Genomic DNA, 24460 nt, shown 5'->3' on the forward strand with positions numbered 1-24460 from the left:
ATGTTTGAAAACAAGACATGTCAAGTTGATGGGGCTACAATACACAATTGTGATTTGCAACTATCCAAGCTAATGTGAACTTAGCTCCTGTCAGCAGACGGTGCCGTATCGCTTCCATTAGATGGATATTAGGTCGATGCTAGCCAAATGATATTTACTACACGGGGGGTTCTGAGGCTCGCTAGAGGTAGCTGATTGGTTAGCTCTCTTGCTAGCTGTCTTAATCTCAGCTAGAACTACACCGTTATTTTTTTTTTCCACGCAAGCGGGAGCAACGTTGAAGTTGCGGGTTCGCCCGGGAGGTTGCGGCGTTCGCTCGCTCGCCCGCCGCCGTTCATATCGCCGTGCGGCAGCGCGAAGCATCTTCGCTAAAGTTAGCGGTTGCTCGCACACGAAACAGCCCTTTTTTTCTCCCCCCCTCCTCTTGTGTTTTTAGTGTTGAGCTAGGACAGCTACCATGCTACGCACTACGCCACGCTAGCCATCAGGGCTATTGCTGATGCATTGGAAAATGGGAGGTGAACGTCCCCCCTTCTCTCCACTACCAGCGTGTAGCTAGTACCTAGTGTGTATGTTTGTTTGTTTATTTTTTTTTTTATTTACGCACGCAAACGCTCGACGTCTCGGCATCGATCCACGGAGCGTGGACCCTCAAAAAAAAGTTTAATATCGCCCAATCGACGAGGGCACGGTATCCGAATTCGTGCGGTGTGACCCGACGGAGCGGGAGGGAGGGAGGGAGAGAGAGAGAGAGGGCTCGCCGGTGACAGTGCGCCTGCAGGGCTGGCTACAATAACAACGAGCCCCTTCTTGACGGGCCGTGTGATGTGGGGGTGTGTTCGCCTTAGCGAACTACCATCTTCCGTCTCCATGATGAGCAGCATGTGTTCATTGCAGCGGAGTGCTCTTGTTTACCGCGCCGCTTTTTTTTTTCTTTTTGTCCCCAAAACTTGACGCATTTGCGTGCTTTCATGCTCGTTTCCGTGCACATTTTATACAATTTGTCGACTCGCAGGATCGCGCTCTGCATGACTTCCACGTGTATTTTTGCTACACATACGTAGAGGATAGGAATGGATAGGATAGTATCTGAAACCTGGATTTTTTTCCTACATATGCCGTATATAGTATACTTAAATATATAAAGTTTTTTATGTGCTTTCAATTTTTTTTGTACTTTAAGTAGTAGTAATTGTTCTCATCTGCTGTTGCAATTTATTGTTTACGTTAGTAATAGGAAATGTGCCAGGATGTGTGCATTTTTATTCTGTCTTATGTCTGGCTCATGTAGAGAAATAAATAATAATACCGACTTTGATTTGAAGTATATGTTCATAGTAGGACTCAACCCATTCTCGTTGGATAAGTGAAGGTTGGGATGTATCAAATATGTTGGGAGAAATTAGACATTAACAATACATATGGGTTAGAGTTAAACAAAAAACTGCTTTTCTGCTGTCAGTTATCAGACCTTTTTGACATATAATTTTTATAAATTCAAAGATTTTGAAAAACATCCCACTTCTAATTTTCTTATTTATCCCACTCAATTTTCTGTCAACTCTATGTGTGCGGTATTGCTACATTGCTTCTGATTTTAAAGGTAATTTTCACAGGTTCACCGCACACCCAATTGTTTTAGAAATGTCCTTTTTTTAAGGAAACTCTTTATAATTTTTTTGGACAGTATTTTGCCCATTTCCTTATGTCTTGATATAAGACATTAGTATTGGGGGGAAAAAACACTGTCAAGTGATATTCAGTGCAGGATATATCAATATGTTTCTGCGCTGTAAGTATAACCATCCTAACCCTAATAACTTATTTTACATCAGACCTTTTACACATGATCATTCATTTGCATATTAATTCATTTAGCTCTCTCTATTTTTGCTTTCGATAACCTTTTGAGTACTTTTTGATGAATTTTTTTTTCTACTCAGTGGCCTGCACAATGACAGTTATTGAAATATCAGTGGATTAGAAACAAAGCCTGGTATTGGGCAAGAAAGTGTTGTTGCTTATTTTAATGGGGTTTCTTTCTGACATTTCATTGGCTATGCAAGTAATGGATTAATCAATGAAATACATAACTCAATCAAAAGTTCACTTTTTGTAGTCCTCGTTGTCTTGTTTATTTAATTTTAAAGGTAAACACATTTTCTTTAATCCCAGAAACAATTAAGTTTTGAGCCAAGCTAGCCTGGTGCTGTTAAATTAGTATTCTACATACAGGAAAGAACCAATCTGTGGGCATATATTAATTTATGAAAGGTAGGAAACAGAAAATTAACCATCTGTGTAACATTGCTTAACTATATAAGCAAATAACCTGCATTTTGACATATTTTGCCATTTTGTATTTTGTAATTTTCTTGTATTTCATTCATGAATTTGCCCTGAAAATGTTTGGGCCCACCCCTTGGAAAGCCTGCTTCATACTTGGAAAACCTCTTGAGTACATTTTTATATCTTAAAGTTGCAGACGAGGCATCAGTTTATTGGTTGTTTTTCTATTTCTTTTACATTTTTACCTTAAGTCTGTACTTCAGTGATGTTGTAATTAACACATTAACCTGAAATTTTTATTTTGAGCTCAAATGTCCTGAAAGAGTGCCAGTGTTTGTAAAACGTGAAGACACGCATCACAATGGAGCTCAAATTCTTTCCAACCATTTTGATTTCTTTTAGTCTGAATACAAGCGCAGTATTAGCCAAAGCTTTTTGATGTTCAAAAGAAAGAATAGATTAATTTGAAACCCCATCTTTGCTTGTAAATCGTTTATTAATTAACCAGGAATCCCCATCTAACTCTTGTGGAAAAAAGAATGGCAGTATTCGAGTTGTGTGGTTTGTCAGTCCCTACGGAACCTGAAGTCTATTCAAGTAGCAAACACATCACTGGGATTTCATTGAGGATCAGTGTAGTGCCTGTCTGGCCAGACTGGGGCAGGATTGTTCAGGCTCAGTGCAGCCTGCTGAGCTCACAGGGTAACCCTGAACAGAGCACCCACTGGACACTTGGCACCCCTCCTTCCTCCATCCCCACAGAAAGACCCAAATCCAACTCGGACGCACAACTCTGTCTGAGAAGCATAGCAACTTTTCTTCTGACAGCTGCCACATTGGAATGGATTACTAAGCCTATTGCGGTGGCTCAAAAGGCTGCTTGTCAGCTGTTGTTGTTCAAATGAAGGCAGTTGTTACCTTTTGTATATGTGTAGAGAATTAATTTTCTTGATCTTTCTAAATTGGCGTTGATTTTCAGGCACCGTCTACAGACTTTTTATTTTTTCAAATGATTTTTGAAATATTTGACCCCAAATCTCAGCAAATTAATCCTGGCACCTCCCATACAAAGAGGCATCATTTTACATTTGAATTTTGTCCCATTCAGTCTTGTCTTCTGCTGCGTCCAGTTCGCTGACATAAGAAATGTTTAATCATTCATACAAAAGTGAAGCTGAATAGATGTATCAGCCCAAATGTCTCTGTGCCTCATTGGTTTGAGAGAAATGGTGTGTTTGAGCAGAAGGGGCTTCAGTCCAGCAGGTGTTTGGCCTATTTAAATGGAAGACCCCCACCACCACCACCCGCTTACCCATCCCAGAGACAGCGTGTGGATTGGAGCAGGAAGCTTTGTGTCTGCTTTTATTCTAGCTCGCACAAAGTGCGGGCGGCTGAAAGAGCGCAGGCAGGGATATCAAAGGGTGCGGGACGACCCCCCTCCTCTCCACAGGACAACGCTGGGAGGAGAATTAGTCACAGACCCTCCCATCCATGGCTTTATTCTGCTACAGCAGGCGGGCAAGGAGCTTTCACCTCTGCTTTCGGAGTTGCCCGACTAAGAGAAAGACAGCAATTGTGTCGTCTCTCTAACGCTTTGTGTGTGCGTGCGTGCGTGCGTGCGTGCGTGCGTGCGTGCGTGCGTGCGGGCAGTTGGGTTTTAGGGGTTTCCCTCAGACTTTCTTTCCCTTGGTACTCTCAGTAGTAGGCGTCCCCTCTTTTTCTTTATTTTGAGTACAACTTCAATTTATGCTTCATGTGGATGGAGAGGGTGTGTGTGTGTGTGTGTGTGTGTGTGTGTGTGTGTGTGTGTGTGTGTGTGTGTGTGTGTGTGTGTGTGTGTGTGTGTGTGTGTGTGTGTGTGTGTGTGTGTTAGGTCAAGACACACACACACATACACGTGCCAGCCAGTTTGCCTTTGTCCTTTGGCTGTCTTTATCTGTTCATTTTAGGAAGAAGGGATGTAGGGATGTTGCACCCTGAAAACTTTGTTTTGGTCAGTGGGCCACTGAGCAAATGTGCGAACAGTCACACTTAGCATTGGAATAAAAGCCCCCCCCCTTCACCCCTCCTTCTGCATGGGGCCCACAAAACACATTCATTGTATAATGCACTCTGGTGAAAGAAATATGATACTCTGATCAATGATAGAAACTTCAATGTAACTTAAAAGGCCTTTTAATATTAGTCATTGCTCGAGGGTTGTATGTTGTTTGTTTATTTATTTTAACAGCCATTCTTGGGATTCCTCTGTGGCCTTTATGAGGGGATGTGTCATCCGAGGGACATAAAGCAGTATGAGCTCATCAACAATTGACATTCCAGGAAGGGATGAGGCATCGAGCCTGTACAGTAAATGAAAAAGGAAAGCTTCCTGGAAACTGTAAGATATATTTTTTCAATCAAAAAGGAATTTCTAAAACAGGGTTTCATCTGCTGAAGTGACTAACAAGAGTTCATATCTTAAAAAAGTACCTATTTGTTGACATTTTCAAATGGAGTAACCCTTATCATGTGAGTGGGAACTTGCATTCTGTATAAACATGTGTAATGAAAAAAATGTGTCAGTCTTGGTACACTCATTTTATAAAACAAACTGAAAAAAATTACCCTACATTTACTTTATGCTTTTGGCTTTTTCACCCCAAACAAAATAAAAGGTAGTGTTTCATAGTAACTTATTTTTTTTAATTATTTTATTCAAATCATGCCAATAGATAAATATTAACGTGTGAAGGCCAAACTTTTAGGACTACGCTGCTCCCCGAATCTCAAATAGCACAAGCAGTAGTAGATTAACAAGTAATATATTGGATAAAATTAAAAAGCGGAACAAGGAATGAAAGATATAGGAAAGGAAAGATTGGTCATCTCTTAATATTTCTAGCAGAAAAGGTGTAAAATTACCAAGATAATCACATGGAGCTTTTCTAGATGTCTGTAAGCATGCTGCATGCTCATTGGCTCACTCACTCTAATGAGATTAACAGTTTAGTCACTGTTTGTTTTCAGTTCAGTTCGTCTTTGATGGCAGGGTCAGTTTTCGTACTTTATTTGATTCAATTCTCAAATGGCAATATTTGTTTTTACTTGAAAGTATCCTAACAATAATGATTTTTTTTTCTCTGTTCTCAGTTAATTCAATTAACTATTAAAGATCAGATCTCATTTCAGCCAATCATATGCAGTCCAAATACCATGTAGTATTTTTGACCCCCAATCATCTTTATTTTAGTTTTTTGTACCCATGTATTTTTGAACTTAACTATGCTGTGGTAATTGTTTTTCTTTTTTTCTTTTTTAATTTAGCTAACTTGCAGCTACACAGTCCAATATGAGCTCTCTTTATGCAAAATGTTTGTTTCGAAATTGGCTTCAGAATATTTCTATTTGATATTCATGTCTTATATCAATGAAAAGTCTGACAAATTGCAATTTTGACATCAAGGGCACTTCAACATTCATTACCATACTGAAGAAACACCAACCGAGAACGAATTTGAGCATTTAAACAAAATTGCATTTAGGCTACATTCACGCTCAGTCACACAGTATTCAAGTTTAAACTAAGTAGTGCCTCTTTGTTAGGATTAGTCATAAACAGCTTCTGTATGTACGGCTTATTTCTTTATTACTTCAACTTTTAACAATAAATGGCTGTTTTTCCAATGTATCTGGTCGCATATCTCTTTGAAAATATTCAAATGCCAGACATAAATATGTCGAGTCAGAAGTACATATCATAAAACACTTGTATGGATATTTTGCAGAACCAGTACTTACAATTTAAATTGTTCCAATACAATTTGCAGCAGATTTGAGTGATAAGTTGGAGTAAATTTACTTCCATACAGTACACACAGTGCATCAGGACTTGTGGCTGACATTGTTGACAGCAGGGAGGGAGGCGTCGGTGGCTCTGTTCCCAAGGTCATCAGTTTGCAATAATATTTTACTTCAGTTTTCATGCCATGAGGCCAGCTCATCCTACACTGGATATTTGTGTGTGGCGTGTACAAAGTGTACGAAAAAATGAACATAATAAGTAACCCTTTTATAGTGCAGACTTTCCTTTTAGCCAACTGTTAAGCTGAGATATGTCAGTGCAAGTGACGAGGAGGAAAGGTAAACATTCCTCATTTTCATACTCTAACAACATAGCTATTATTTAAGTTGTCAAGAAATTTACAGTGTTTTAATTCAAATACGAACCATTAGAAAATTGAACTTCTTGTTAAGTTTTAAGCATTGCCTGATCTCGCCAATCATTTGGTTACATACGCCTATCTTTCTTGTTCATCGGTTTTACATCATTATTTTGGCATGTGATTTTTCTCTCCAGCTGTGTTGGTATTAGCCTGGTTTGCTTGATGTCTATCAAAACTTTCCCGGGCCAATTTTTCATCCAGTTATTTTTGATCTGAGGTCCTGCTTCGTTGTGCAGGTATTGGTATACCTAGCGTGTTGCCGTCTTCTCCCGGCATCTTCCTCCACAAGTTACTTGACAGTTTTCTGATCTTTATTGCTGATGGCATATCCAAGATCTACTTCAGGCTTCTGTCCTTGAATGTTTGGCATTTGGTCATCCTGGTCTTAGTTGTCCTGCATTTCTCTTGATATGTAGAGAAGCACTTGCTTGATGTTGGAGTTAAAAATTCTGAGCTTGGTCCGTAGGCTGATGTTAAACTGTTCTTCATCTGGTTGCATGAAGGTCTCGTCTTGCCAAATCTGATTCTGTCATCCTTGTTCGTCCCAACCCTTCCCATCGATGACATTGCTTGGTTAAGAAAAAGAGCCTCTTCTTCTTCAAGTACTAGTCTCCCCAGGATTACTGAGTCTCTTTTGTTTGTTTGATCTTGAGGATTTTGTCTTCCCAATGTGGATGTAAAGACCAGCTTGTGACCACAGTCAAACATGGAAGCCTGTTCAGCTGTCTCTTCCTTGTCGATGTGATGTCCTGCACTGCTGTTGGAGAATTTGGTTGAATATCTTTGGTTATGCTCAGAATACTTTCACTTCTAAATGGTAGATTTGGATTCTTTTCAAGATACTCTTGCCTTCTCTCCCGTTCAGGGTCAAGTGTATGGCTTGCTCGCTCATCTTGTCAGACGGCTTCACTGTGATTCAATACAGTCTTTTTTAAATCGCTTACTTTTTTGCTGTCTCTTCTGCTCATTCAGCCAGGTTCCACATGCAGTTTCCCTTGTGTTGGCCCATGCCTATTTTTTTTATTTTGACCCTGCACTTTTCTGTCCTTGAAGAACAGTTGTTCACTCTTTTACCTCCACGACTTCCCTTGGTTTCAGCTTCATCCTTGCAACTAGAAGGTGCCAGCGTCTTTGCCTTTTAGTTGTTTGTTTGGTGAAATATGTCTGTCTTTGCGATCGACTAGTGACCTGTAGCTTTCAGCATCCCCACAACCCAAAGTGCAGGATAAGCCGTAGATAATGGATGGATGGATGGATGGATGGATGGTATCTACATAGCATTGTTCTTCTATCCATCCGTTTCTTATACTGGGCTGGGATGGGAGGGCAGCCTAAGCAGAGAGGCCCAGACTCCCCCATTCCCGGCCACTTCATCCAGCTCGAGGTGTTCCCTGCCCAGCCGAGAGACACAAGTCCCTCCAGTGTTTTCTGTGCCCGGGTCGCCTTTCTGGTTCCCAGAATGCCTCACCAGGGGCACGTCCAGGTGACCTCCTGACCAGATGCCTGAGCTACCTCATCGGGTTAGGGTTCTTGATGTGGCGCTGCAGCATCTCTACTCTCAGACCCTTCTGGATAGCTGAGCTTCTCACCTTATTTCGTACGGAGAGCGCTTCGTAGTAAACTCATTTTGGCTGCTTGTATCTGTGATGTATCGTGATCGAAATTTTCTGTTAGCAATATTTGTTCATAGCTTTGGAACACATCCCCCAACTTGCAGCCCAAGGACACTCATAGTCACATTCATTTATCTCACCTTGCATTAAAAAAAAAAAAAAAAAAAAAAACGTCATGAAACTATAGAGATGAGTACTTCAAAACAAACATGATCTTTCACCAACATTTGGGGCTGTCCCTTTTACCTCCTGCTTTGACAGTGAAGAAGACTGGTTTCCTTCTTTCTCATGCATATGATTTCTCTTAAATTTCCTAAATTGTTGCGAAACCAAAGCCCTTGAACACTTTTCTTTACAAAAAAGTAATGCACATAGCATTTGTATTCATCCTATATTAACTTATGTGGCAAAGTTGTACATGTCATATATTATGTTTGTGTAATGTTTGTTTATTTCTTAGTTACCCCCCCCCCCCCCCCCCCCCGAACCTTACGTGCTATCGAGCTCATGGTGAGCCTTGGGCTCAGGACTCAGCAGCCAGAGGATGGGAAGAGAGCGATGATTGACAGGCTGAAGATGTTTAGAGAATGACATAGAAGAAGAATAAGGGGGTAGGAGAGGGGGCCCATGTCATGTGCCTGTTTAGATTCGGATTTGGCAAGCTTCTGTATAAGCATGTTGAAACCCCAAACCCCATCATCCTCAGTGGTCCTGGGAGACAACTTAACACTCCCTGTTGTTGATGGTGCATGTGGTCAAGATGCTGCTTCCTTGTCTTTTTTTTTTTTCCTCTCCTCCTCTCCCTCCTCCTTTCCCCTTTCTTGCTTGCTTGCCCTGCATGCCTTCCCCTCCCCCGCATTCTCACTGCTCACCGCCGCCTTTTGCTTGTTTACATCATGCTTTGCCGTTCATGCCCAGGGTGTGCGTGTGTTTATGCATCTACGTACGTACGCACCCGCGCGTTTTGTTGCAGTCGCACCATATGTGCAAGCCATTTCGGTGACTTTGAGGAGATAGATGGCGCACATGCATGTGCGTTTAAATGAAGCCGTGCGTTCGCCTCCAGAATCGCATGCCGTGATGTCATTTAGTACAACTCACACTATCACAGCGAGTCACAGCCGTCCGTTGGTACCCCGCCCCCCTCAGCTCTGCAACAACAACTACGAAGAGCGTAGTCTTGCTCGGAGAGGGAATTATGCTGGAGTGACTGTGGCCACAAGGAAAGAGGAGCGCTCAGTGGCAGAAAGTGGAAACCGGAGAAAGATGCTCGAATGCAGGGAGATGAATCAAGGATGTTCACGCTAATACAGTCTTCCACATCTGTTTGGTTATATGCGGGAGGAATGAATGAGCACTGATTTGAACACAAATGCTTATTTAGATTCTACTCAATGCATGAATTTGACAAATTCCTTTAGCTGTTTTTGCATTGTGATGTAGGTCATGCTTAGCTTGTGGTATGCCATGTGCGAGCACATGTGTGGACTACGCTTGGATAGCAGCTGCTCTGCAAACTGGGCCAACTAGACCTAGAATGCATTTTTGAACAGTGCTATAAATAAAAATGATGAAATGTCATTGTCACCTCTACTCTTTAACACATACACACCTTGATGTCAAGACATAGTTGCACACAATGAAAGTTCAAAAGATAATTATCCTGGCCTGAATTCCCTGTTGCTGTGCATGTTTATAACCTTTATTATACATCATTTCTTGATTTCAATTTGTTTTAGTCACAAATCATATATAAACACACACACACAATGTAACTTGAGTGCCTGTAAAACTTCTTTGACATTTTTTACCAAGTAAAAACAAGTTCAATTTATATTTACTCCTTTAAATTGCTCATAATGTATCATCATTTTAATATTTTCCAGTAACTGATTTGAGAAAAACTGCCAATGTATTTGAACAAGCTCGCAGAATCAGTTTTAATAAACATTCAAAGCATATTAAAACCAGTATATCTGTCTGCAAATATTATTTGAATATATTGAACTAACACGGGCCAGTGGCATATCAGATCAGCTTATGGTCTTAAGAATACAGGCTTGTATGATTTCTTTAATTTACCGTGTAATCCGGAAATATATTATTGGTTGATATTGACATTGAGGATGCGCTCCAAATCCATTTCTTACATTTTCAACAATGCTTGCACGTTGGAAATATAGAGATGCGCATCGCAAGTGATTGCAGAAGGTTGCAGGCACATGCAAAACTGATTTATGGTTGGTGAAATAAACACTGACCTGCTGAATTTTCCCTCTTCATGAAAACATATAACATCACTCGTGTTCTTGGTTCATAATTTTTTGACTTGTCATTAAGCTTAGCAGTTGATTTGCAACGTAACTGCATCGTAGTATAATTCCAAACTATAAAATGGTATGGCGGTAGATTGAGACTGCTGAGTGTTTTCACAACATGTTGTTACCTAGTTGGTAACGCCAGAGTTTTCGGACAGTGAGCAGAAAAGATGGTACTGTGGTTGTGCTAATATTGAGTTCACTTGGATAAACCTATATGTTTTAGAAAGCACTTTTCTAAAGTAATTTTACACACTTTATTGGTGGAAAAGTTTCCAATTGTCCGTGTAGAATAACCGCAATAAGCTTTGAATATTTCCTGTCTAAAAGTGGGATTAGTTCCTGAAATCCCATATATTTTGGTTCATAGAATGAATTTCTGGTTTATTCTGACCTTCTTGAGAGCACAAGAGATTGAGTTTAAGGATTATCACAAATTACGGCTTTTATTTTTGACTTCAGAAATGACAATGGACAAATAGACATTGGATATTTGTTCTCGTTAGCAGAATACTGCTTCAGATGCAAGGTAATAAAAGATGTTTTTGCTTCTTTTTCATAGGAAGATATATTTGGAGGATTTGGAACAGGCACTGAGCAGAGAAGAATACCAAGTCCTTCAACAACCTCCTCAGGTATATTCACACCTTTATCTTTATTAAGAACAGTTTATTAAAACCACCAATGTAACTTTTTCCAGCTATTAAAAAATGTAGTTATTCACTTTCATACTGAAATGCAGGTCAGTAGTTTTTTTAAGTTCCCTAATATGTCAGTGTAATGGGTCTTGTTAAACCGGTTTCCTACTGTTGTTGTGATTCTTTCTTTTATCAGCTGGTCTATCAATACAAGAGAGGAAGCCAAGAGGCCGTCCACCACGAGCCCTGACTGCCCAGAAAGCTACTCCAAGTCTACCTTCCCCCTCTTCCCTTCCTTCCCCTACACAAGCGAAACCCGAGGGCCATGAAAGGCCAGCTGAGAAGGTGAAAAGGCTGCCTGGAAGGCCACCTGGCACTGGGGAAAAAAGAAGAGGCCGCCCACCGTCCTCGAGCTCAAAGAAAGCTTGGGGCACAAGCAGCCATGTCGCGGGGGATGAGAGTTTGCAGGCCGGGCCCGAGTTTGGAATCGACTCAGAGGAAGACAAGGACAGAAAGGGTGCCAAGAGAATGCCAGTGGGCTCTGCTCAGCCAAATGACACTGATGTCAAGCTTCTCAAAGGTGGGCGCGGGGAATCCAAAGTAACTAACCTGAAGAGGGCAACTTCTTTTGCCCCTCTCAAGTCACGGCTCAAGACCTTGCCTGGCATACCCCGGCGTAGACGTGGTCGACCACCCTCAGCTGAGCGGTTAAAAGCAGAGGCAACAGCTGCTGCACAGCTGTCAACCTCTACTGATCTCGGGGAAGGGAAACAAAAGGCCTTTAAGGTGAGAGGAGGGGACAGAGGTACAGAGCAACACAATTTGCAGCCAATGCTGAGGAGTGCAGATGGTACTGAAGACCAGGACCCTTCCAATTCCCCTTCCTCCCCATCTCCCTCCAAACCAGGCAGGACAGTCGGACTCAGAAAAAGCCCCCGTCATAGAAAGCCTGTCAGGATTGTCCCGTCTTCTAAACGCACTGATGCAACCATTGCTAAACAGCTGCTGCAGCGTGCTAAGAAAGGAGCACAGAAGCGATTGGAGAAGGAGGCTGTCGCGATCGGGGGAAACGGGGCCGGGGCGATCGAAGCCGGCATCAGGAAGACCCAACTAAAAAACATCAGGCAGTTCATCATGCCTGTGGTCAGCACGGTATCCCTTCGCATAATCAAAACCCCCAAGCGCTTTATTGAAGATGAAGGTAGCTTCGTGTCCCCACCTCCCCATATGAAGATGGCAAGGTTGGAAACAATGACTTCATCCGTCTCCACCTCTGCACAGCCCACTTCCACCACCTCCTCCTCCTCTCCCTTGCCCGTGCTCGTCACCCCTACACCCTCAGCTTCTAGCACTGGTACAAATGCACCGAACGATTCCCTCCCCCCACCTCCACCTCCCGCTCCTATCCCAAGTGTGCCATCCACCGCTGCCAGTCTGCTAAACAGCAATACTAACAATGCCACCAACGGGAGATTTAGCAGTAGTGCGGCGTCCTGTGGATCGAGTGCGTTGTCGCAGCACTCCTCCCAGCTTTCATCCGCAGAGTCTTCCAGGTCCAGCAGCCCGAGCTTGGATGACTCCTCTTGTGACTCCCAGGCTTCTGAGGCCACACAAGCTTTGTCTGAGCCGGAGGATCACTCACCGTCCTTGCAGGGAGAGAGGGAGGCGAGTTTGTCCCACAACTCACGGCCTCCCACCCCTCCTTCTGAGCCAGAGCATGTGTTGTCTAACAGGAGTCGACGTGGTCGGAGAGGACAGGGGGCGAGTCGAGGAAGGCAGAGCAAGAGTATGAGAGAGACACTTAACACCGGGGTCAAAAAGCCGATCATCAGCCCCCCTACGGGAGTGCTGATGCCCTCCCCTACGCTTGTGAATTCCCAACAGATTTCCTCCACCGCCTCGTCTTCGTCGTCGCCGCCGCCTCCCCCCCTGCTCACCCCACCGCAGGCCCCCCAGTCATCTTCCTCCAATACAGCTGCTATCAATGAGCACCACGCCCAGTCCACCTGGATGTCCCATCCCATTCCCCCCTTCATGTCGGGGCCGTCGGGGCTGTCCGGCCTGGCAGACAAAAGGAACCGTTCGATCTTGAGAGAGCCCACCTTCCGATGGACGTCCCTATCCCACCCTGAACAGCAGTACTTCTCCTCCGCTAAGTATGCCAAGGAGGGCCTTATTCGAAAGCCAATATTTGATAACTTCCGTCCTCCCCCTCTCACAGCTGAAGACGTTGGGCTGTTGCCCCAAGGTGTCAGCGGAGCAGGCGGAGCTGCTCCTGTGGCATTCCCTGCACAAGGCAGTGGCACAGGAACAGGGAATCGTCTCTTCCCCCTCCACCCCCACTCCTCTCACCACCAGCATCCCTCTTCGTCTCGCTTCGACGCACCACTCCAGAAGCGTAGCCCGTTGCTCCGCGCGCCACGTTTCACACCCAGCGAGGCCCACTCCCGGATATTTGAGTCGGTCACCCTGCCGCCCTCATCCGGTAGCAGCTCCGGCTCCCATTCCCCGCACCAGACATCCACCAACTCCAGCAGATCGTCGCGGAGGAGGAGACGACTGGTCTCAGGAACATTACGTGGCCAGCCGAGGTCTCCCTCCCATTCAATGACAAGACGGAGCAGCCAAATAGGGGGCCAGATGTCTGTGGGTAAAAGCTCTTCTGAAATGTCTGTGCTGACAGGCTCAGTCTCCAGTAGTAATCCCAGCTCTTTGCCAGGGGTTTCTACAAGTCCACTAGCTACTAGTGCCTTAACTCCTGCTCCTTTCAGCTCCTTCTCCACAGTATCCATGGGTCTGGCCTCACAAGTAATATCTGACAGGAGAGGGACTTCTGTAAACCCACCTCTGTCAACTACATCATCTTCCTCTTCGCCACTGTTCCCTCTGTTCCCTTCCAGCGCCCAAGACACAGGGCGAGGAGCCGCAAAAGGAGCCAAGGAAAAAAGCATGCCGGCTCCCTTGGAACCCGCTCCAAAGGAAAAAGATAGGGATCCCGAAAAAAACAAAGAGAAAGAGAATAAGAGGGACGGCAAGAAAGATTTGGAGAAAAGAAGTAAGGTTTCCACTCCAGATGGCTCCCCCGATGCACCTTCGTGCCTCTTCGGTGCGGATGGAAGGGACTCTTCAGAAGATACTCCTTTATCTCTTGCTTCAAAAAAGGCTACGGGGAGGAAAAAATCTGCGACAGCGGACACGGTTTCAGAAAACGCGTCCTCAGAGGTGCGCAGTGTCCATTCCACTTTTCCTATTTCCATCGCTAAATGCCGTCTCGCCAAGAAAGGGAGATCCGCCGAGAAAGGAGCAGAACTGGAAGATGCGGAGAAGGAGAAAGACAAACAAGGTTCTTCTAGCCAGCAGACCGCAAGCATTTCAGGACAGCCAGACAGACAACAGCTCCCTGTCCCATCTCTTGGTTCAATGTTGGCACAAGCTGAAAAACAACCTATGACTGACAAGCGGGTGGTTGGACTACTGAAGAAGGCCAAAGCCCAGCTCTTTGAGATAAAGAAGAGTAAGCTGAAGCCTACAGACCAAACCAAGATCCAGGTCAGTCATTTCTTCTAACGTCTTCCCCTCATCAAACGAAAACCTTCTGTTACTTTCATTCTCATCATGCAGCCACAAGCAAGAGACTTTGACATGATGCTATGAATATTTCTATAAATAGAAATCTGCATTTATACTTAAACTGAAACTTGATAATAGGAAAGTCCCAACGAAGATTTTGCTTAAGGGGAATTCTGTAAGCCTCATACATTATGCAGAAAGCAGCACCGCTTGTGATTTTGAAAGTGTTTCTTTGAGCAGTATTCCTCTTTAGCTAACTCGATAATCACGGTATGGACTTTATCGTGCCAAAAGTACTTTTGGTAGTACTGACCCTAGGCCCTAACAAGGTCGGAGTCAAGTCACGAGTTGTGAACAGTACGTTTCCCCCTCTCCTCTTTCATATTCTAATATTGTTTCCACATTATGCAGTAAGCACTGAGTCCGGTCCGTTGAAGTGAGTCACAAATGTCGAGTTAATATCCCGGCATATTTGGCAAATGTTTTCCAATCTGATCGTATGGTTTATGTGTGACATACAATGCCAATTATACCTCAGAACATATGTACCTCTTCTTATAACGAATGCTTGTGGTCAGGGCCAAGAAAGTGACTCATCGGAGACCTCTGTCCGTGGTCCACGCATCAAACACGTATGTCGCCGTGCAGCTGTGGCTCTTGGCCGTAATCGGGCGGTTTTCCCTGATGACATGCCCACACTTAGTGCCTTGCCCTGGGAGGAGAGAGAGAAGATCCTATCTTCCATGGGGAATGATGGTAAGTCTGATATTCAGAAATGTTTGTTTTTTTTTTTTTTTTCTCTCCACACCTCAAGATTTTATTGTCATTCAGTTGGCCACCATTTAATTTGCTTTTAATCTGCCATGGTTTTTGATTACTAATTTTAATTGATTACTAATTTTTTTAATTTTTTTTAAATTTCATTTTATTTATTTTATTTATTTTTATTTTTTTTGCTACTTTTAAGATCGCATGCCATTTTAGCCATAACGTATACACATTATAATTACACAGCTTCTATATGCTGCAGCAGGATAACAAAAACACCAATTCATCATATATCAAATTAATTCTTAAAAAACATGCCTATTCTTAGTGGAAGCCTGGATGAGCTGGGTGTGTTTTTCATTTATGATTACAATATCTCAATACTTTAAATCTCTTCCAGTGTGGACAAGTTGAATTCAGGAGCATAGAAGTACATAAATAAGAATGGACTATTCTATGCTGTTATTTTATTCATATTTTTGCCTTTTATTATATTACTATGACAGATGTTGTTCTTTTGGTCTATTTAATATCTTTTTATCAAGCGGACTGGTAATATCAAAAGTTGAAAGCACATTCTCAGTAATACCGCTTCCCCCTCTGTTATAATTTGCCAGCATAGTTGTGTTCTCAGAAAATATCCAGACCATATTCATGATATAATAATTATCTAAAGATTAAAAAAAAAAAAAAAAAACCCTTTCGTGAGGTTAAAAACAATTTGACAGAATTATCCGGGCCACATTATAAAGTTTCCATCTTCTTTTAGCCTTTTGTGAAGAGTTCAAATGTCAGCGGTGCTGCATTTTAGGACCACTTACTTAAATGTTGTCCTCTGTGTGTGTCTTTTGGACAGCAGTGGCAGCCTTTAAGCCTTTTGTGGTGCATTGAATAACTTGGACGACTTGTTCTTTTTTTTTTTTTTTTCTAATAGTCCCAAAGAATGGACCTGGTCTTTATATTTTGATTTCATCTCATTATTTCTGACCTTAAGCAGCAGTGGATGTATTTTGAAAAATACGTAGAATGAGTTTGAAAATGGACCGATGACTGCAAAGCCTCCGGCGAAGTACATTTGAATTCAATATGTTAAAATTCTAATTCTTTTCATTCAAGTATTGAAATTTAGACCTGAATCAGACAACCTATTTCTATGAACATATATAACTGTTTTGAAGGTTTTTTTGTCAAACTTGAAGGCCAAAACTTTAGCCAGCAGCCTTAGTCTATTCAAACCAACCGGTCCTTTCCATGCTTTTCACAAACATCTGCCCCTATTGTATGTACCATATTCCATGTGCACAGGAAATTTTTCGTGTTGTTCTTGCTGATATTGATATTTGTCATTCTCCTAATTACAGACAAGTCATCAGTAGCAGGCTCCGAGGAGGCCGAGCCGCAATCTCCTCCCATAAAGCCGAGGGAGACACGTCAAAAGGCTGTTCAAGAAGCCCCTCCCAAGAAAGGTCGTAGGTCGCGACGCTGTGGCCAGTGCTCAGGCTGCCAGGTTCCCGAGGATTGTGGTGTTTGTACTAACTGCCTTGACAAGCCCAAATTTGGAGGACGGAACATCAAAAAGCAGTGCTGCAAGTAAGTCTTGGTCGATGTTTGTTCCACAAGAGGTCATTCCTATTTTTAAAAGGCCTGACCTTATTATGGTATTATATTACATATACAAATGTCAGTAAGTAACTTTCTTGCGTTGTCTTCAGGATGAGGAAGTGTCAGAACTTGCAGTGGATGCCCTCAAAGATGTTTCTTCAAAAGCAAGGCAGAAGCAAGAAGGATAAGAAAAAGATCAAACTGTCTGAGAAGAAGGAGGGTCTCAATTCGTCAAAGGCGCCAAACGCAGAGTCGGGCCTCAAACCCTCCACTGCACCACCCAAGGAGGAACCTTCCCACAAAAAGAGTGAAACTCCTCCCCTGAAATCCACAGAGGAGAAATCAAGACTGCAACCGCAGTCAAAGCAATCATCTCCAAACCAGTCATCCTCCCCTGTTCCCGTTGAATCCTCTCAGACAGCCAGCCCAGGCACGGCCCCGGCTCAGTCTCCGCCCACGACTCCAGACCCCAAACAACCCTCTGTGTCAAGCAGCGTCTCCAGCAAGAAGAGCCATAAAGCTCATCAGGCCGCGCCGACGTCGTCGTCCTCTTCGCCCTCGTCATCCACCTCCACGTCTTCTTCATCCTCTTCATCGTCGTCCTCCTCAGCTCAGAATTCCCCCTCCCCGTCCATCGAATCCAACCAGCCACCCCAACAGCCCCAACGGTCGACTATCAGTCAGGTGTCCTCCAAAAAAGATGCTTCCCCCAAGATTCCAGTTAGCGAGTCCACGAAGAAGAAGTCGCATTCATTGCAACCTCAGAGCTTGAACACACCAACATCAGATACAGGTGAATTTTTCACTTTTAACTCTTTTTTTATGAACGCGTAGTTGATTTGAGAAAATCAACACTCTTGTCTTTCATACACATAACCTTTTTTTTTTTTTTCCCCTCCAGTTGACTCAAAGAAGTTGAATAAGCCAACCACTCGCTCTGTTCCTCCCTCTCCTAAACTGAAACCAAAAGACAAGGTAGGAATTGGCTTCGGCTGGAGCTTTTTTTTTTTTTTATTATTTAGAAGAGTGGAAACAGCCTCTGGTTCTGAAACAGGAATCCAATGCATGAATACTGACGTTCTTTCCAAGCCGGTTCAAACTCCACTGGTTTCTAATAGGAAGATCCATTGAACTATGTGTTTGTAGCCTCAGTTTTAGTGTCCAACACAGGATGATGTAAGTTATTCCGAATGAATTCCCACTTAAAGTAAGTTCAACAAACCAGATTAACTTTGTTCTCTGCAGTTGCCCTCTGAATATCAGTGCCATTTCCTGTTTTACCCTGTTTCTCCGTTACCCTACATGGATTCCTAATGCTTGCCGTATAAACCAAATGTGATTTTAAAAACCGGTCTCCTTTGTATTTCCCCTCTTTCTCCTGATCACTGCAAGAAGACCCTGACCACTAAACCCAGCAGCTGTACTTTAAACTGGCTGAGCACTCCCTCGACTAGGGGCCAGGCAAAGTCCCGAGCACCCTGCGACGGAGTGCATCGTATCAGAACCGATTTTAAGAGGGACCATGACGTGGAGAAGGTTTGGGAGGCTGGTGGCCTCAGCCTGCTCACCTCGGTGCCTGTCACACCCAGGGTGCTCTGCTTCTTATGCGCAAGTAGCGGAAATGTTGAGGTAATAAAAAAATTTTATTCATAAAAAAACAACAACTCAGTCCACTCTTGAGAAACTTTGCACTTGACTTATATTATTTTTTATATATATAAATATATACATATACACACACACACGTGTGTGTAGGGTCCCTTACTCTACACTTGACGAGGACACTGTACGGACGTATACACAAAATACGAATTTAAGAGACAATAAAAATAAAAACAATAAAAGTGACAGTGTTTTAAAAAAAACAACAGCGCATACACAGATATATATTCATACATACTCTTTGTACTTAAGACCTTAAAACACTTTATAGCCTTGATTTTGACACTATAGTTTTATTTGTATTTCTTATTCCCCCCCCCCCCTTTTTTTTTTTTCTTTTTTGCTGTTTTTTTTACAATTTCTTACTGTTATTTATTGTTGTTATGTTTTTACTTGAAACTCTGGCACATCAATTTCCTTTGGGATAAATAAAGTTGTTCTTATTCTCATATACATTCTCATGTCAATATAGATAAAAGTTAAAGAGCAGTGCTTTCAACGGATGTGTTACGGATATGAAACATTTCTTTCAATTTAGGAGTTTTTTGCAAGCTCAGAGAATGTGCACAACAGCAGCCTACAGTTGGTTTTTCTCAATTTTTGAAAATTTGGCCATTTCTCTCACATCCGAGTTAAGCTATATAGTCAAAGTCAGAAATGTGGATACATGTGTTTTTCATTAGATGGAAAGGCAGGTTTCATCATGTTAGCACCTACGATCAAGTTACATTTGCGTTTTTTATCGGTAAAAGTCACATCACATTGGTATGCATTTTGTTGTTTTCTTTTGCTGGAATTTAGCCAGTTTAATAGGAGGGATTGCCTCCCCAGATTCAAATGTTCAGATGTAACTATTGATGAATTGTGGGCTTTGTAACATTGTGATTGGTTACGTTACTCCGCACCAGAACCGGTCTGGCTGTGGAAGATCATCAGTCTCCCGGTTCCCGTTGATCAAATTAATCAGCGTTCAGGATCTTGTACGATAAAGTTAGAGAACTAAATGTTCACTTATTGTGTCTCTGTTGTTCTGTCTCTGCAGTTTGTCTTCTGCCAGGTATGCTGTGAACCCTTCCATCTCTTTTGTCTGGGAGAATCTGAGCGTCCTCTCCAGGAGCAGTATGAGAACTGGTGCTGTCGACGATGCCGATTCTGCCAGGCCTGCGGGCACCAGCACCAGAAAACTAAGGTGAGTTTGCACAGCTGTTGAGATTTTTTTTTTTTTTTTTAACTTGCAGGGATTCTGCATTTCCCCTCCTGCCTTTTCTTGTTGTATTAATGCAAAACAGATTTGGTGAATATTCCCCAAAGAAAGCATAGCAAACATTTTTTACATTTTACTCAAGCTGGGTGGATGTTTCTCAAAGGAACCATATGTGTCACATCTATATAAAAGAACATAAAATGACACTTTTTCCAAATAAAATATTTTCCAGAATGATGATGAAAAAAAAGAACAAATGAGATTAAAGTTTATTATGGAATTCCTACATGATGCCTGTTATATCAGTGCTGGAGGCTAAGGCCTGTTCTCTGTCTATAATTATCTTTAGCCTATCAGCAAATGCTTGCTTTTTCAAACAGGATATGTTTGTTCCCTTGAATTCCCCCCGGTCCCTCTCAGCTACTGTCTTTGGTGTCACAAATGGCGAATTAAGCTGAATAAATTTCATTCAACTATGTCAATAGATTGGTACACGTCTTGTCTACTGGAGAATTGTTTTTAGAAAAACTCCCCTGGCATTGACATTTAGACAGCTATTAATCAATTTTTTGGATGGATGGATAGATGATTTTGTTTTTCAAATTCTGCTGAATACACAATGGTTATGGTTTGCACTTTGTGCACATATTTGTTGTATGCAAATGCACGTTATACACCGTTGTGCCATTTTGGTACATGCTGCTTTTTGGTTATTTCATCACAGATTATTAAAACTACATAAATGGGGCAAATCTCTAGCTTACGAGCATTAAGTCACGTATCACTTTATATGGTTTTATCTCCGTCCAAAACATTGACTTAGCATCAGCTGGTATCTGGCATGCTGATCGCGCAGCGGTCTGAAATCCTAACCCTTTGCGAGGTCGCTGGCATGTGAAAAACCTCACAGATATATTACCCCACAAACAATCTGAGCTACATGACTATAAAAATTCCGCTTAAAGCGCCTTATAACATTAACAAGTGTTTCTTTGGTAGACAGTCAGTGTCTCATGGACAGTTGTTAAGTTGTCCATGGCATTATTTTTAGTATTTATGTATGACAGAATGGGTCTGCAGTTAGGGAAAGAATTGTGGTAAAGCTGTTGTAAAAGCTTTCATCGGGGCAAATGCTGACCCAAAACCACAAAAAAAAAAAAAAAAAAACTTCACTGTTCAGTGAAAATGTGCTTCTCAGAAAGCTGTGGAAACCATTGCAGTTAAACCTTTTTGACTGCACAAAATTGTACTTTCCTTGAGATCTCAATCACTGGATCCTTTTAAAGTCAAAGCAACAAAGTGACATTATTTAAAAAAAAAAAAAAAAGGGAAGGAAAAAGCTTTTTCAGCTTTATTTCAGAAAATAAAGTTGGACCATCCTATTTGAACATTTGAAGTTGGTATTGTATTAGAGAGTAACAAGTAATTGATTTTGATTGTTCATTAAATTAAAAATCTTGATTGATTCTTTATTCACAGACTGTACATGACGAATTATTTACTCATTAAATATGGTCGACTTTTTGCCATCGAAGTGCAACGAATATGCGTATGTCAGTTTCGGCAGATGTAATTTTGCTTTGTATTTAAAGATGCTCATCACACCTTTTTGCCCCATCTGTGTAACAGCAGCAGCTGCTAGAGTGTGTTAAGTGCCGTAACAGCTATCACCCGGAGTGCCTGGGTCCCAACCACCCTACAAGACCCACCAAAAAGAAGAGACTCTGGGTATTAACACGCTTTCTTTACCCGTTTACCACTTTCTCACCACATATATGCTCACAGTTGCCCCCATCCCATCCCCCTGCCTCTTCAAAATCTAGCATTATGCTCCAACATTCTTCTTCAGCCTCTCCTTTTGTTCCTTTTTTTTTTTTTTTTTTTTTTTAAATTCACACGATGGTCTGAGATCCATAAACGGGATCTTCACACGGGCCGAGGCTCCGAAATGCTTTACCGTTATCTCGACCTAACTTTCAACCCCATTTACGTTTGACACGCAGCTGCTTCTTTTACTTTGTCAAGAAGGTTGGTTTTTTTGTTTTTCAGATTTGCACAAAGTGTGTGCGCTGTAAGAGCTGTGGAACCACAAAACCCGGGAAGTCCTGGGATGCCCAGTGGTCACATGATTTCTCCATGTGTCACGACTGTGCCAAACTCTTTGCTAAAGGTGAGCTGTCTTAAAGATCTAAGGAAGTTAACGAAACCTAAAGATGCAAGAGTTCGGCCCTACCAACTTTGAGTTTTATTTAGTCGAGTTCTTCAACATGTCAATTTCTCTCTTAGGGAAATTTTGCCTGCTTTGTGATAAGTGCTATGATGATGATGACTTGGATAGCAAAGTGATGCAGTGCGGTCGTTGCAGTCATTGGGTCCATGCCAAGTGTGAGAATCTGACAGGTCAGTGGGCTCTTAAAAAAGACAAAAAAAAAAAAACAGGCATTGTATTTGATAATAAATGTACTCCATTCAGGTTGTGAGCGGAACTCGTTGCATGCCACGCGTCATTTGTCAGTGTCCGCACTGCAGAATGACAGGCCGTGTAATATCATATTGATGAGCTTTTGAAGCTTAATGAATCCAATTACGACCTCAATACTGACTTATCATCTATCACCGTCCCTTAGATGAAATGTACGAGATGCTCTCAAAGCTGCCGGAGAGTGCTGCCTACACATGTACCAAATGTACAGAACATCAGCCGGCTCAGTGGCGAGCCGTGTTAGAAAGGGAGATTCAAGGCTGCATCCGCCGCGTCCTCACTGGGCTGTTGAACTCACGCACGTCCACACACCTGATACGCTACAGACAGGTGAGACGGACAAACGGTTAACTATTATGTCAATGCTATTTTTATTTATTTCCCCTTTTTTGCTGTTGTTTCAGATACTTCTTAACTACAAAATGTGTTGTTTATGTGTCCATCACACCCATTTGTGCATATAAATGACAAAATATGAGCAGAACTATGTGGGGAAAAAAAACAGATGGTTCAATACAAGGAATAATGCATGACATATTTTCTATATGAAGCAATCTACTTAATTATGTCGCCATGATCCCGTTGTTTAAATAATTCATTACGCTTGCAGTGTGGCGCCTTTGTAATACACAGGGAACGTAGGAGTTAACAGCAGGAGAACCCTGGTTTTCCTGCTTAATGTCTGTCCCAGAAAACTCCTCCACTCCTCAGCTGTCTCACAGCTGATCGCTACTGCTCGCACAAAGCCAGGAAAACTGCATACCAGTTGTAATTCTTGTTTTCCATTTGTTGATTCGACACATAGTTAAAATGATCAGATACAGGAGGAGAGCATTGTTTTATCCCGGGGTCTAATGTCATGTGAATTGGGAGCGAAAGGTTTATAAGATATGGGCCCGCATGTACAAAAAAGGAAATCAGTATGTCGCGGGCAATTCTTTTCTTTACGACGGGGCACCTTGAATAAATTGACATAGACTTGAAACCCTGGAATGCTATCTTTTTACAATAGTGATGAATGCATACTCAGTCAGGACTGATTAGTTTTTATCAAGTTTATTCTGTTACAAGGTGTTGAAGTAGCAGCGCATTTAAACACCCCTTGCTTGGTGATAGACGGTGAAACCTCCAGAGCTAAACCCGGAGACAGAGGAGAGTCTTCCATCCCGTCGGTCCCCCGAGGGCCCAGATCCTCCGGTCCTGACAGAAGTTATCCCCTCAGTGCCCAGCGACTCCCCTCCAGACCTGGAATCTGTTAAGAAAAAGATGGAACAAGGCCTGTATAAGTCAGTGGTGAGTGTGTTTCTTTCCCATTGTTCAAGTTTGGACTTTTGTGCTCTTTATCTAAAGATCCACATTATAGGAAATTATCATTTGACAAAAAAAAGGTTGGTATTGTTTCAATATGCAGTGTATTCCAAGGAGAATCTTCTCATGCATTGACTTGTTGGGTGTATAGATGATAACCAGTAATTGAGACGTCTTCCCAGTATCTCCTCATACATCATTAAACCACAGGCTTTGGCGAAGCAGTTAAAGCTTTACAGCGACATCTGCTCTCTGCAGTAGAATACTTTGTAAGTTATTAGAAGTAATGACAAATTTAACAGTGCTCGATGGCAGCTCCCCATTTTTTAATGTTTTTGAAAATAAGGAATTAACTGGAAGTCATATGAAACGAGAAGAAAACAGCAAAAAGAACAGAGGGTCTGTATAATGTACCGCTCACAGATGGAGGAGGTAGAAAATAGTACAAAGGCAATGTGTCATCTTCTGCTTTTGTGTCTGCACGTATTCTTCCGTCAGCTGGAGTTCAGTGACGATGTCGCACGAATCATCCAGACAGCCATCAACGGTGACGGTGGCCAGCCAGAGAGCAGGAAGGCCAACAGCATGGTCAAGTCTTACTTCATTCGGGTAAGGCCCGCCCATCAGCGGCGCTCTCAGTAAAAATCTGTTTTACGAGTAACTTGAAAATCTGTTAATTTTAAAATGCAATGATAAATGTATGCACGCACTCACACAAGTAAACATGCCAGACCCGCTGGCCTCCCTCGCACACAGATTCATAAATATGGCCCATTAGATTTATTTGGCTGCTAGTTTCAT

At 42.4% G+C, this 24460-nt stretch overlaps 1 protein-coding gene across 1 annotated transcript in view; it reads left to right on the top strand.

The window, feature by feature from the left end:
- Positions 1 to 24460, top strand: part of kmt2a (lysine (K)-specific methyltransferase 2A) — a 39907-nt gene that overhangs the window by 1025 nt on the left and 14422 nt on the right. Inside the window, exons 2-15 of the mRNA XM_086164009.1 lie at positions 10988 to 11060; positions 11260 to 14612; positions 15212 to 15389; positions 16763 to 16991; positions 17114 to 17796; positions 17905 to 17978; positions 18399 to 18632; positions 19708 to 19854; positions 21499 to 21597; positions 21919 to 22039; positions 22156 to 22269; positions 22497 to 22681; positions 23468 to 23644; positions 24158 to 24268. Of these exons, the coding sequence (XP_086020135.1) occupies positions 10988 to 11060; positions 11260 to 14612; positions 15212 to 15389; positions 16763 to 16991; positions 17114 to 17796; positions 17905 to 17978; positions 18399 to 18632; positions 19708 to 19854; positions 21499 to 21597; positions 21919 to 22039; positions 22156 to 22269; positions 22497 to 22681; positions 23468 to 23644; positions 24158 to 24268 (5778 nt within the window). The remainder of the gene's footprint in view (positions 1 to 10987; positions 11061 to 11259; positions 14613 to 15211; positions 15390 to 16762; positions 16992 to 17113; positions 17797 to 17904; positions 17979 to 18398; positions 18633 to 19707; positions 19855 to 21498; positions 21598 to 21918; positions 22040 to 22155; positions 22270 to 22496; positions 22682 to 23467; positions 23645 to 24157; positions 24269 to 24460) is intronic.

This window comes from Fistularia commersonii, chromosome 18 (assembly GCF_037954325.1).
Source record: "Fistularia commersonii isolate RoL2024-O1a breed Wild chromosome 18, RoL_Fcom_v1.0, whole genome shotgun sequence".
Classification (NCBI taxonomy): domain Eukaryota; kingdom Metazoa; phylum Chordata; class Actinopteri; order Syngnathiformes; family Fistulariidae; genus Fistularia; species Fistularia commersonii.